This window comes from Mustela nigripes, chromosome 12 (genome assembly GCF_022355385.1).
Source record: "Mustela nigripes isolate SB6536 chromosome 12, MUSNIG.SB6536, whole genome shotgun sequence".
NCBI lineage: Eukaryota > Metazoa > Chordata > Mammalia > Carnivora > Mustelidae > Mustela > Mustela nigripes.
This window is the reverse complement of record NC_081568.1, coordinates 57,668,968-57,682,694: the sequence shown is the minus strand read 5'-3', so window position 1 is coordinate 57,682,694 and position 13,727 is coordinate 57,668,968. Positions and strand designations below refer to the sequence as shown.

General features: G+C 47.8%; 1 protein-coding gene across 3 annotated transcripts in view; it reads right to left on the bottom strand.

Moving 5' to 3' along the window:
* Positions 1-7,763: 7,763 nt before the first annotated feature.
* WWC1 (WW and C2 domain containing 1) overlaps positions 7,764-13,727 on the bottom strand; it is a 151,604-nt gene continuing 145,640 nt past the window's right edge. For 2 of the 3 annotated variants that reach the window (XM_059417319.1, XM_059417321.1), the window contains 3 exons: positions 12,172-12,423; positions 9,773-9,894; positions 7,764-8,587 (listed from right to left, as the gene is read on the bottom strand). In XM_059417319.1, the coding sequence (XP_059273302.1) occupies positions 8,521-8,587; positions 9,773-9,894; positions 12,172-12,423 (441 nt within the window). In that variant the 3' untranslated portion in view covers positions 7,764-8,520. The remainder of the gene's footprint in view (positions 8,588-9,772; positions 9,895-12,171; positions 12,424-13,727) is intronic. The other variant, XM_059417320.1, reaches the window with a different exon arrangement.

The window sequence follows — 13,727 nt, the reverse complement described above, 5'->3', positions numbered from 1 at the left end:
TGGGAGTCAAATCAAAGGGGGGAAAAGAAAACCACAGATCCTAGATGGTATCACTTAAGCCAAGTCACCAAGTCTAGACTGAACCCCTAATCTAACTGCAGTTTCAACCTCTCCTAGAAATGTAGTCTTAACAGGTGGGTCAGGAATTTTTTGGCCAGCATCAATGAGGTCATCTGCCACACAGAGCCTCTCTCTGCTCCAAAGGAGTAGGAGATAATGGGCACCATTGGACACCCTGCCTTCCCCCAAAGGGAAGGCGATCATGCGGAAACAACCCTTTTCTTTTGTTAGTAACTTCTTGCCCCACCCTCCTTCCCACAGAAACCTTGCATTTTGCACAACTCCTCATAGCACACTGGTACTTGCTAGATAGGGTGCCACAGATTCATGAATCATTTAATAAACTTATTAGATCCTCAAATTTATGCAGTTGCATTCTGCTTAACAAGGTCAGTTATTTAAAGTGGCAACTAATAGATTAGCTAGGATTAATTGTAAATTCCAGATGAGGGTGACTTCCACATCTTATGTCCTTTGGTACCTGAGTTTTTGCTTTTTTACCGCGTGTGCTCCTTACTTACATGATAATAGAAAACAAATTCTTTTTTTTATAAACTTTTTTTTAAAAGACTTTATTTATTTATTTCACAGAGAGATAGAGAGCACAAGCAAGCAGAGTGGCAGGCAGAGGGAGAGAGAAAAGCAGGCTCCCCACCAAGCAAGGAGCCCGATGTGGGACTCCATCCCAGGATCCTGGGATCATGACCTGAGCCAAAGGCAGCTGCCCATCCAACTGAGCCACCCAGGTCTCCCAGAAAACAAATTCTGAACTAAAAAAAAGCGGGTGACACCCTCACAAACAGACTCCAGAGGAGGGCAGGCCCCCCTTTCTTAGCCTGGTGGTCCTGAAAACTCCCTCACACAGAGTGACTTCTACAGAGAGGAGATGGGACTGAGGCAAGGCCCTAGCAGGAGGCATGTCCTCCCCATCCCATCTGAAAGCCTCCACATCCCCTCCCTGCGACTGGAGAGGTGGTCCTGCCTCTCCTTCCCGCTGAGCCGTCCTGTGTCTGGGTGCCGCCTCAGTTACAGGGGGGCAGCACTCTTGTCCCATGGAGTTGAAGAATGAATCCAGCAGATACAAAAGGGGGAAGTGACATGAAAGTTTATTAAGAGAAGGTGAGCACAGAAAGTAAAGAAAAAGCTCTCCAGAGTGAACAGGGTCCTGCATGGGCTGCCACCGAGGGCTCTCACTGGCAGTCTTGGATTGAGAACTGACCGGGAAGCTTGTGGCCTTGAGATTCTTGGGCCATATTGGTTTATACGTGGACTATCAGTGACATCCTTAATGGCTTACTTCTCTCAGGTCTGGCCATTTTCTGTGATTACAAAGTAGCTGCCAGCAAAATCTACTCCCTGACATCCTGGGCCAGGTGGCCTGGTTTGTTCCCTTATCTCTGGTTTTGTATACCTCAGCGCTTCTCCACATTTGGGATTTCTGTAAGCCCAGTCATACAGCCCCTGGGAGTGAGTCTTGTCAGGGGAGATAGGGGCCTCCTATCTTTCCCTGCCTGTACCTTAACTCTTTTCTTCCTCAACACCAATGTTCACACTCACGGAGGAGGAAGACAGAGAAAGTTGGGGCGGACTGGACAGTGGCAGTTTCCCCAAAACTTCCCCCAGCTTGGAAAAGCACCCTCGGGACTCTTGAGGGTTAAAGGGAAGAGGTGGGCATAGCTTGGCCCTGGACATCCAACCCCCACTCCCTCCCCCCACCCCTGAGCCCCGTGCCCCAGAACCAAGAGTTCCAGCCAGGGAGATACCCTGTTTCACCTGATAGGCCCTTGTGTGAGCCAGTTTGAGCTGGATCAGAGCTGAAGACCTACACAGACTCCCACACCTCCCCTCCTCCCTAAGTTACCTTAGCCCATTATAATACTAAGATCTCCTCCTCTGGGCAGAGCGTTCTGCCATTTCTTGAACATACAATGTATGTACTAGCATGCTGACATGCTAGGTTTGTGCATATGAACCAGGGTGCTTATGCAAGTTCCCTTCCCTCAACCCCTAATACTCTGATTAAAAGCTTCCTGTACTAACTCCATGGGGAGACAGAGCTTTGAGTCTTATCTCCCTGCGTCCTTACATCACTAGGCCCCATGGCTCAGAACTGGGCACTGGGGACACAGATGAATTATCGTCTGTACTCACAAGGTGCTGACAATGTAGTATATTGGGAGAGAATCACATAAACTACCCCACCCCCCTTTTTTTAAAGACTTATGTATTTACTTACTTATTTTAGAGGAAGAGAGGAGTGGGAGGAGGGGCAGAGAGAGAGAGAGAGAGAATGAATCTCAAGCAGATTCCCCATTGAGCAGGGAGCCCAACATGGGGCTTGATCCCAGGGCCCTGAGATGATGACCTGAGCTGAAATGAAGAGTTGGCTGCCAAACTAACGGAGCCACCCTGGTGCCCCTCACATCTTTAAGAAAAGGAAGGTGTGTGTGGGTTGTTGATGGTGGTGGTAGGGAGGCCTGGGTGATAGGTGTTAAGGGTTTCTAGAAGTGATATTTGGGCTGGGTATGGGATGAGCAAGGGCATTCCAGTAGAAAGGAATGTTGCTGGTGGGGAGAGGCAGGTGGCACCTGAACACAAGGCCAAGTTGAAGGGGAAGAAGACTGGGTTCTGGGGGACGGTGGAGGCAGGGTTAGGCACTATTTCTGAAGCCTTGTGACAGATCCAGAGCAGTCATCTGTGTTCTCTCTCCTGTAGTAATGGGAGATGATCCAGACATGGGGGCTGGCACCAACACAGAGGTTGGGACTTGAATGAGGAGGAGGGGATAGCACTGCTGTGATTGTTTTTTGCTGCCTCTTGCATTTTTAACTAGATCAGCAATTTTTTTTTTTTTTTTTTTTAAAGATCAGTAATTCTTAACAATATGGATGCGGCAAGGGTTTAGAATTTCTGGATGAGGGAGATGTATTAGAAAAAAGCATATGCCATATATTCCATATGGTGATTTTTATATTGGGAGGGGCACCATTGCTTTAATAATATAAATTAGAGCAGATATAAGCTTTTAAAAATAGGCAGAGTTACCAAGAACTCAGCTTATTGCTGGTAAGGCATGGCTTCTGAGCCTACTTTCCTTATCTGTGAAATGGGAGATCATGCAAGGTGACCCTTTAGACCTATTCTAAATATATTAACTCAGTCTTTCCCAAATGTGTTTCCATCATCAGTGTTTTTGCCATTTCTTTGTGCCACTATATTATGCTATCTTTTCTTTAAATTGATTCATTTTTAAAAAAAATTTTATTTATTTCAGAGAGAGAGGGAGCACAAGTGCAGGAAAGGGGCAGAGGGAGAGGAAAAGCAGATTCCCTGTTGAGCAGGGAGCCTGACAATGCGGGGCTCCATCCCAGGACCCTGGGACCATGACTGGAGCAGAAGGCAGCCACCCAACCAACTGAGCCATCCAGGCGCCCCTGTATTGATTCACTTTAACTTACATACTTATCCTCATCCAAAGCTGTAATATTTTCGAACACATGGGTTTGATATGCATGTTAAAATTATAGACAAAAATTAAGCTAGGTACCATCTAACATTTTATCTGATGCTTCCTTTTGGGAAACAATGTATCAAGTCATTGTTATCAAGACAGCCTGTTGAGAGGGTCAAAAACCACTGGAAAATATTCATCCAGGTTTATGTTACTTAGTAGGACTAGAATTAGAACTTTGGTCTTAGCCTAATTTATTCACCAAACAATTGCTTGATGGTGGTCCACCTGTCAGGGACTGCTCTGGCCTTAGGGATTTAAATAGTGAACAAGACATGAATAACACCTGCCCTTACACCTCCAACAGCCTCATGGGCAGATGGCCAAAACAAAACAAAATCAAATAGGTAAATGCAAGTGGTAAAAAATACTGTCAAGTTTATGTCTCCTTGTTACTTCCAATTGGTTTTGCTCTGTGCTAATGACTTACCATTGTCTTCTAAATAAACTTATTTAGTCCCAAGTGCCCTGGGGAGAAGAAGTCTTCCTGATGGTGTAGGACAGCTTTTAAATTTACTTTTCCCAAATAAAATCTTTAAAAAAAGAAGGAAAGGGGCATCTGGGTGTCTCAGAGGGTTAAGTATCTACCTTCAGCTCAGGTCCTGGGATCGAGCCCCACATTGGGCTCCCTGCTCAGCAGGGAGTTTTCTTGTCCCTCTCTCTCTGCTCATGCTCTCTGTCAAATGAATAAATAAAACCTTAAAAAAATAAATTTACTTATTCCCAGAAGCATCCAGAATGTAATTAGAATATACTCCCCTGATAGAACATAACCACTTCCCTTGGGGCACCTGCGTGGTTCAATGGGTTAAAGCCTCTGCCTTCAGCTCAGATCATGATCCCAGGGTCCTGAGATGGAGCCCCGCATGGGGCTCTCTGCTCTGCGGGGAGCCTGCTTCCTCCTTTCTCTCTGCCTGCCTCTCTGCCTACTTGTGATCTCTATCTGTCAAATAAATAAATAAAATCTTAAAAAAAAAAAAGTTCCAATTAAAAAAAAAAAAGTAAAGAATATAACAACTTCCCTACCATTCATTAACAACTTGCATCTATCTGTTCAGGACCTAAATGGATTATTTCTACAAATCCTCAGGCCACTTAGAGTAAGTAGCAAACATGCTGAGAAGAAATGTCTGAGAGGCAGTTTACAGCTTCATGTGGCGCTCTGATCGTGCACTTCAAAACCACAGGCCGTCCTTAATCTACAGATACATTCATAGGCGTGTGAAAGGATGGAAGTACAAAGACCAATCAGACGCTGTAAAAGCAAGAGATTGGCTACAACATGACTGTCCACCAATTAATTTACGGTATACCGTTCAGTGGAATATTGCATCATTGCTAAAAAGAGTAAAGTTGTTTGGGGCGCCTGTGGGGCTCAGGACACGATCCTGGAGTCCCAGACTCGAGCCCCACACCTAGTTCCCTGCTCAGCGGAGCATCTGCTTCTCCCTCTGTCCCTCCTGCTGCTTGTGTTCGCTCTCTCTCAAATAAATAAAAATCTTAAAAAAAAAAAAAGCATGAAGTTGTTTATAAGTATCTTCCTGAGAATAGTAAGTTCATTTACAGACAGTTCATGTACAGACAGTACATTTAGTGTGCATTTTGAGGTGGAAAAAGGATACACATATAAGGGTCCTGGTGCCTCCAGTGAGCGTCCTGAGAACAGACAGCGGGTTTAATCCCAGTTCTACCCCTTACTCTCTGTATGATGTTGGGCAAGTCACTCCTCTGAGCCAGTTCCCTCAATGGAAGGATCCTAACAGTACCTACCTCATGGGCCTGGAGTGAGGAGGAGTTAAAAATAAGTCAACATTTAGAACAGTGCCTAGGCCCACAGTGAGGGGAAGGGTGGGCTCCCGAGGCTCCCGTGAACCCTTTGCATTTTGTGTGGTATCTGTGTCTTAGCTCTTAACATAACACGACTCATTGTTACAGGAGAGGAATGATTTCGGGGTAAATAACCTGACTTTTCCCTCAAACCAAGTAAACGTTGTGTGTGGGTGTTAACCATCCCAACCCCTTCTGCTTCTTTACTCCGTAGGGTGGCCTGAGTGTATCTGGGAGGGGAGGGCTGCCCTGAGCTGAATCAGAGGGGTGTCTACAACCCCACACCCCAAAGAACAGCCTTCTGCACTCTTGTTCCACCCCGACTCTTCCTCTGCTGTGGTCAGGAATGACAAAGAGGGGAGTACATACAGCTCTGGAGAAGACATTTGATCTCATTCATTTGTTCCACAAATATTTACTGAGGACCCATTCTGCATTCGACTCAACGGAAAGCACAGCCATCAAGGTCCCTGCTCTGTGATCTCCCGTTTTTAGAGGGGAGAGACAGAGGAGGGGATGTGACCAGATGACTGCAGAGAACACTGTTCTGAACAAACTGGGTCATTGTCTGAGAGAGGGACCTGTGGGAGGGTAAGCTGGATAGGGTGGCCCAGGGTCAGAGGGAGAGGTCTCTCTGAGGGGTGGAGGCTTGAACTGGGTTGGAAATACTGATAATCAGAGAGCTGTATGAAGACAGGTGAAGACGTGAAGGAAGAGTGGACTGGGCAGAATGAACCAGAATTGTAAAACACAGAATACAGAAAAGCAAGGTTGAGGTGGTTAGAGTCTGATTAGCAGGGGCACGGTTAACTGGACAAATCTTATTAGTCTTCTTGGATGTAGGAAGCACAAAGATCACCATGTGTACATGGCAAAGGCTTTGTGGTCAAAGGTAACCCTTGGTTTTGTGAATGGGGCCGAGCTGGTCGGTCTTTTCTCAGGCTAGGGTGTCCTAGTCACACCACCTTTCTCAGATCCTCCTGCAGAGAAACCACAGGCTTTCATGACCTCATTCTTCAAAACCAAACATTCAAATTCCATTTAAAAAAAAATAGATTTTATTTATTTACTTGAGAGAGAGAGAGAGAGTGAGTGAGAGAAAGAGCAAGGGGAATGGGAGAGGGAGAAGCAGACTCCCCACGGAGCAGGGAGCCCGATATGGGACTCGACCCTGCGACTCCAGGATCATGACCCAAGCCTAAGGTAGACGCCCAACTGACGGAGCCACCCAGACACCCCCCAAATTCCCTTTGAGTAGGGCCCACAAATGACCACAGTGCCATGAAACAGAAACCAGAGCTGACAACACAAAAGACATTTTGGAAGCAATAGACAGCGTTTGTGTCCTAGCTCTGGCCATTTGTTATCTGAGAGACCTAGAGCAGATCTTTCCACATTTCTGGAACTGTGTTTCCTGAAGATTCTGGAGAACACATGTGCACGAATCTCAGTGAAATTTCTTTATCTATCCTTCAATTTCTCGCTGGGCAAGTGACAAGATGTATTTATTGCTGGTGTGCCAGTGAACTGCTTAGAATTCAATGGCATGGCAGACAGAAGGCTGCCGGCAAATGCTCTGTCAGCTGAAGCAACACTGAGACACACTGCTCAGGTAGGAGGATTTGCTCCACACAGCCTTTTCCACACACGAGGAGGGCGTTAGGAGCTCTGCTTCCCAGAAGCTGATGCTGTGGGTGTCTGAGGGGCTGAGACTTGCCGGAAGAGAGGACGGCAGATAAAGGTGTAACTGAGTGAAAAAAAATCCTACTGCATGACCTTCACGTTTTTATTAGCTCTCTCTGTTTAAAAGATTTTGTTTATTTATTTGAGACAGAGAGAGAGAGAGAGGCACAAACAGAGGGAGCAGCGGCAGGCAGAGGAAGAGGGAGAAGCAGACTCCCCACAGAGTAGGGGACCCGATATGGCGCTTAATCCCAGGACCCTGGGATCATGATCCCAGCCAAAGGGAGACGCTTAACCCTTGGAGCCACCCAGGCGCCCTTTTATCAGCTCTCTTGTCCTGGTTCACCAGAGAGACTACGACTAGAGAAAGGATAGAGGATTCAGACCTCTAGGTTTCCCACTTATATTTCCTTGTCTCTGAGGGACCGATCCCAGGAACATGAACCATGGCTACAGACAGCTTTGGGAAGAACAAATCCAGGTAAAGGCTGATTGCCCATCGTCTGCCACAGCCCCTGCTGGGCAGTGGTTTTAAACTCAGTGAGCAAATGCGTGGTGGTGCCTGCAAGAGAGAAACCGTCCCCCTGGAGACCGGCGGGGAGGAAATGGTGAGAGAGGAGCAGGAAACACTGAGTGAGACACAGATGAAGTGAGGGGTGGGGGAAAAAAGAGAGAGTGAAAATTCGTTCAGAAAGGCCACTTTATTGATGGAGAAGAAACTGAAAGGAGCTCTCCACAGCCCTCCCTCACTCACTTCAGTGGCTTCACGGGGCGTCTGAGACCAGCGTGGGCAGGCCTGTTGCCACACGGGCTGGGCCGAGGGGCCAGCTCCGTGCCGCCTGCCCACGTCAGGCGGCCACATACAAACACATCACAGCTCATGAAGACTTGCAAATGCACCTCAGAATTCCCCAAATGGTTCCAGACATTTTTTTTTATATTGTACAAAATATGGTAAGTAGGAAAGATCAGCTGTGCTGTTGACACCTGCGGGACGTCCTTTTAGGATTACCGTCCCTGAAACATTATTTTTTATTGCAGTGAAACCTCTAGAAGGTAGAGCTGTACAAAAAAACAACAACAAAAAAAAAAAAAACCCCAAAAACAAAAAATCTAAACAATTTTAAGAAGAGCAGCAACTTAACACTGCTTTAGTTCATTTAAATTTTCTTTCTCAAAAATACATTCCTAAATATACAAACTATACAATCTTGTCATTTTAATGCTGGTTTTCGTTTTTTTTTGTTTTTGTTTTTGTTTTTTTAATAATAATAGAACCTAAACTAAAAAAAAAAAAAAAAGTCTGTTCGTCTTCCAACCGACGAGAGCGCTAGAGGGATTGTGACTCAGTACCTTCATATAACACCACATAAATAACTTTAGCCACAGTCTACGTTCACAGCGTGGTCAGTGGAACAAAGGAAATACTTTTCTGGCGACTAGACATCGTCTGCAGAGAGCGTCGGGATATTCATCCGAGGCTGCGTGAAAAATGCCATCTTCTCTCTGCAAAAGAGACCAGCCCTTCAGAGCAGGGTTTTCAACCTCATTTTATGGGTATTAAAAAAAGAAACAAAAAAAACTTTATTTATTTGACAGAGATCACAAGCAGGCAGAGAGGCAGGCAGAGAGAGGAAGGGAAGCAGGCTCCCTGCTGAGCAGAAAGCCCTATGCGGGGGCTCGATCCCAGGACCCCGAGACCATGACCTGAGCTGAAGGCTGAGGCTTAACCCACTGAGCCACCCAGGCGCCCCATCACTTTATGGATATCACAGGCAGGCTCTCTCTTAGTTGCAGGGGTTGTCCTGGGCATTGTAGGAGGTTTAGCAGCATCCCTGGCCTCCAGCCACTTGGTGCCAGTAGCAGCCACAACCCCCCACCCCTCCCTGCCTTTCTTCCAGTTGTGACAACAAAAAAAGGTCCCCAGACACTGCTAAATGTCCCCATGGTGCCCAGTCACCCGTGGCTGAGAACCACTAGTTTAGGGACATTAGTAGGACCAGCCCTCTTCAGTTCAAATCACGGGCCTGAGTTTGAAAGGGCCCTCGGGCCACCTGCAGTGTTCATTTGTTTGTTTTAGATTCCCAATTGGTTAAATATTAAGAGGTGTCCAAATACAGTTAAACAAATGACAGTATATTTTAAATGTTTCTATTCCAGAAAGGCACGTTTCCTTTTTTTTTTTTTTTTGGAGCCATATAAAACCACGAGTGCCTTATCTAGGAGGATATCATGAGTCTAAATGCAAGGGCCGCTGTGAATGGCAGGCCCTGGCCAAATGGCATTTGGGGCCCTCTTGAGATGTGCCTAGATCCAGGTGGGCAGAGGCAGAGTCAGGGAGGCCCGGCCAAAGCACCTGTCACCCCCAGGCTTATTTATCCTTCAGCCAATCCTCCGTAATTACCAGTGATGGGAACGATCAAAGGAAAGCCTGGAGCAGGTGGCTCACGGGTTCAACAAGAGGGTCTAACCAATTAGCTCAAGCTGTGTGGGGACTGATAAAGACAGCTGAGGGAGAGCACCACGTGCTCCCAGATCGCCAGGGGCGGTGTGGCAGAGGGCGCACATCTGTTACAGGGAGCGCTAATGCTCTGCTGGTGGAGGGAGCACAAGCCGGGGCTGGGCAGACGGAGGCTGGGGAGGCTGCGTGTGAAAGGGCAAGGTGGGCAGGCCGGGGGCCCACCTGCTTACCTGAAAGACTGCACTTCCGGGGGCTCCTTACAGCTCTGGCCTCGAAGCCTGTGCACATCCTTGGCGGCTGCCCGCATCATCTTGTCTGTCTGGAGCTCACCCTTGTGCTCTCCTCGGTCCATCTGTAGGGCAAAGCAAGTGGGGCTGTAAAGTAGTACAGAGTCCTCAGGGCCTCTAGAAAGGGGTCAGCCAATGACAACTTCCTAGCACGAATGAGGAGTCTACTGTAGACAAAAAGAGGGTCACAGAATGGGCTCGCCCACTCCTTCCTGTTCCACAGCAGGATCTTCTGTTCAGAATGGTGAGGAGACACGATCCCACTGTCCGTCACGGTGGACAGGTTTTTAGGGCCAGGGAACTGACTATCTGTGTGGTAAGGAGATGAGGGCTGCCTAATGAGGGGTGTGCTACCTTTCTAATCCTCAGGGCCATAAAAAGGTACATTTTATAATTACTTCTATATTATAGATGCGGAAATGGAGGCTCAGGCAGGTTAAGAAATTTCTTTAATTTCAAACCACTAAGAAGTGGCAGAAATCCAATTCCAATCATTCAGCTGCACTCAAGGGCTCTAGGGACGCTGCACCCCTTCTTTCTTTCTTTTTTTTTTTTAAGATTTTATTTATTTATTTGACAGAGAGAAATCACAAGTAAGCAGAAAGGCAGACAGAGAGAGAGGGAAGCAGGCTCCCTGCTGAGCAGAGAGCCCGATGCAGGACTCGACCCCAGGACCCTGAGATCATGACCCGAGCCGAAGGCAGCAGCTTAACCCACTGAGCCACCCAGGTGCCCCTGCACCCCTTCTTTCTAATGCAAACCCCTGTACGCACTTTTGAGAATAAACCACAAAGAGCCTTAAAATACCCATGTACCACATACTTGAAAACACTGCAATGAAGATGGAATTTTGGTCAATGAAGTCATGATTTTTTTTTTTTTTAGATTTATTTATTTGAGAGATAGGAGAGAGAGAGAGAGAGAGAGAATCCCCAAGCAGGCTCCTCACTGAGCACGGGGCCCGATGCGGGTCTCAATCCCAGGCCCCCGAGATCACACCCTGAGCTGAAATCAGCTGCTCCAGGGAAGCCATCATTTAAATGGTTCTTTAATGGGAGGTCACTCTCCTCTCTCTCTCTCTCTCAGTCAAATAAATAAATAAAATCTTAAAAAAAAAAATAGGAGGTCACTCTCAGACAGTCATGGATATCCTATTCTTTTGCTATTTGAGAGATCCGGTTTCCTCCCTCTCCTCTCTCCCTCCCTCCCTGCTTCCCTTCCTCTTTCTTTTCTTTTTCTTTCTTTCTCTTTGACTTTACCTATTGTAAGGATATGGCATATAAGTAATAAAGTAGAAACAAATAAACCTTTCTGGAACTCCTGAATTACCAGAGTCCATTTGAAGCCCCCAGGTGGGTCCAGACCTCAGGGGCCCACCACCCCTTTCCTACACTAAGGCATTCTCACCTGCACCAAGAGCTGGGACTTCAGCTAGTGGCACTCCCAACAACCCAGGCAGGTGCCCTCTGTAAGGTACTTTGTTTGGCTGCAGAGAAAACTAGCAAGGGTCATTCCTGCCCTGGGGGACAGTCCAGGAGTGGCAGAGATCTTATACGGGAGTTGAAAATGGCGCCTGTGTATTGACCCTGTGTTGCAGCTTTTTCAGGACGGGTTGGGACCTGTCAGCTCACAAGCCCTCTGGTGCCAACGTCAAATTTTTAAGGCTCTAAATATCCTATTGCTCTAAATATAGCTCAAAAATGTAAATTTTTTTTTTTTAAAGTCATTTAGAAACTGCCAGCTTTGCAGACCCCATAAAGTTGTACCCATCATCCGCTAGCCATAGATAAGATAAACCTCAGGGCCATCAAGGACTGGAAGCTGCCCTCTGGAGCTCTCTGACCCAGACAGTCCTGTGCTGCTGAGGACCAGGTCTAGACGCTACATGCTCCCCATCCCCTGCCCTCCTCTCCTCTAGGTGGCGGCCTAGAGCCGTCACCTTTGGGAGTTCTCCTGCTGGGAGGGACCTCCTCCAGGTGCAAACGTGTTATCTTTGGAGATAGTACTCTGTGCAACTGCTGGAGCAGACGCTGGGGCAGGTCAGTGCTCTGTATCTACTCTATCCAGGTGTGTGCCCCATCACAGATTAGGTCCCCAGGAAGTGTGACTAATAGGCCTTGCACAGACATGGAAATACAGCAAGAGGGCCTGCAGCCAGGTTGAGAGTTAAAAAAGGGATGCCTGGATCCCTCTGCTGATAGGAATAAGAGGCCCTGGGAACACTCTTCGGTGTGCCCTGGGTTTGGAGGCCCTGTCTGAAGCTCTGGCCTCCCGTCCCTGCAGCCCAGGGCCGCCCCCAGGGCAGACCGGGCTGCCCCCTTTGCCTCTTGCGAGGCTCTCACCCGCTTCTCCAGCATCCTCAGCAGCAGGCGAAAACGGTCATCCTCACGCAACCACTGTGGCAACTCCTTCTCCCCGTGGCTCTTGGCTTGTTCAAGCTGCTCCTTGAGCTCCTTCAGCACTGAGATCTCCTGAGTCAGCTGACTGTGCCACGTCCTGGTGGCCTGCAGGTCCAGCTCGAGGTCCAGCGACGTGCGGATCAGGCGCTCGGCGCGCAGGGATTTGACCGATGAAGGCTGCGGGGGAAGCGAGAGCTTTGACTGGTTATTAGAAGGCTGGATCCCATGAGCCCCAACAACCTGCCGCCTTAAACCTCAAATACCTCCCTATTGTTCATTCGAAGGCTTCTATTCCACAGAAATGGGGTTCGCCCTCCCCCAGAGCCTGCCTTGATTTCTCCCACGTCCACGGCTTATGTTTAGTGAGCATTTTTATGTCCCAAGCATGGGGTTGGTGGCAAAGCTGAGGCTGTAGCCCAGGCAGTTGGCCCCAGACCGCACCCACTCACTCCCCACACTGCCCGGTTTCCCGGCTCTCGGTGCCCTCAACGTTCACACTCAGTAAATGGGCTCTTGTCATGATCGTGCTCTGAAGTTGCCTCTCAGTACAGATCTGCCCTCCCTTGAGGGGTGACGTCATGTCTTCCTGACTTTATGTTCCCCTAATGGACATCTGTTGTTTCTGCTTGTCTAGCACCCGCTCCCCTGGTCTGACAGTAACCACCACAGTGATCATCTTCCCTTGGGAATCCACTCCTCTGGTGGTTCTCAGGGGACTCCAGGGACAGGAATGTGACCCGAACCTGGACAGTCAGAACCTCAGTGACCGCTTCAGGGTGAGTTTGTTGTCTAAACCCAGCCAATAACCTGCAATTCTGGCACCTTTGCTGAGCTCCTTGGAAAAAAAGAGTCTTTACACAGAGGTCAAGAAGCCAGCAAGATATAAATCTGGAACTGATCATGGCCATCTTTCCCACCATCTGGGGTGACCCTTTTTAAGAATTAAGCTATCTGCGGGGAGCAGGGCCATGAGATGGGGACTGAAGCTTGACAGTCTCAACAAAGGCTCAGTTCATGCCTGAAGGTAGTCCAGCATCCTGGGGTTTCCCATTTAATGAGCCAGTAAATTCCCTCTTGCATTTTCAAGCTATATTTGAGTTCTTCAGTTATCTGTACATAAACAATCCTGAGTAATACAACCACTTATTCTCCTTCTTGATCAAAAAATTCTGTAATGATTACAGAATAACTATATGATTGAGGGAGGCAGAATTCTCAGTTGGCCTGGAGTTTCCCACTCCCAACATACATGCTCGTAGAATGCCCTCCTCTTCAGTGTTGGGGGCAGGTGGTCTGTGAATATCATGGGATAGCATGCCCGTGATTAAGTAATTCATCAGTTGACTCTGAGTTAAAAAGAGAGATGTTCCTGGGTGGGCCTGACCCAATACAATGAGCCCCGAAATGGTGAACTGGGCCCTTCTTGGAAACAGGTCTCCTGCTGGCCTTGAAGACACAATCTGTACTGTGGAAAGGACCACATGGCAAGGGCCCAAGAA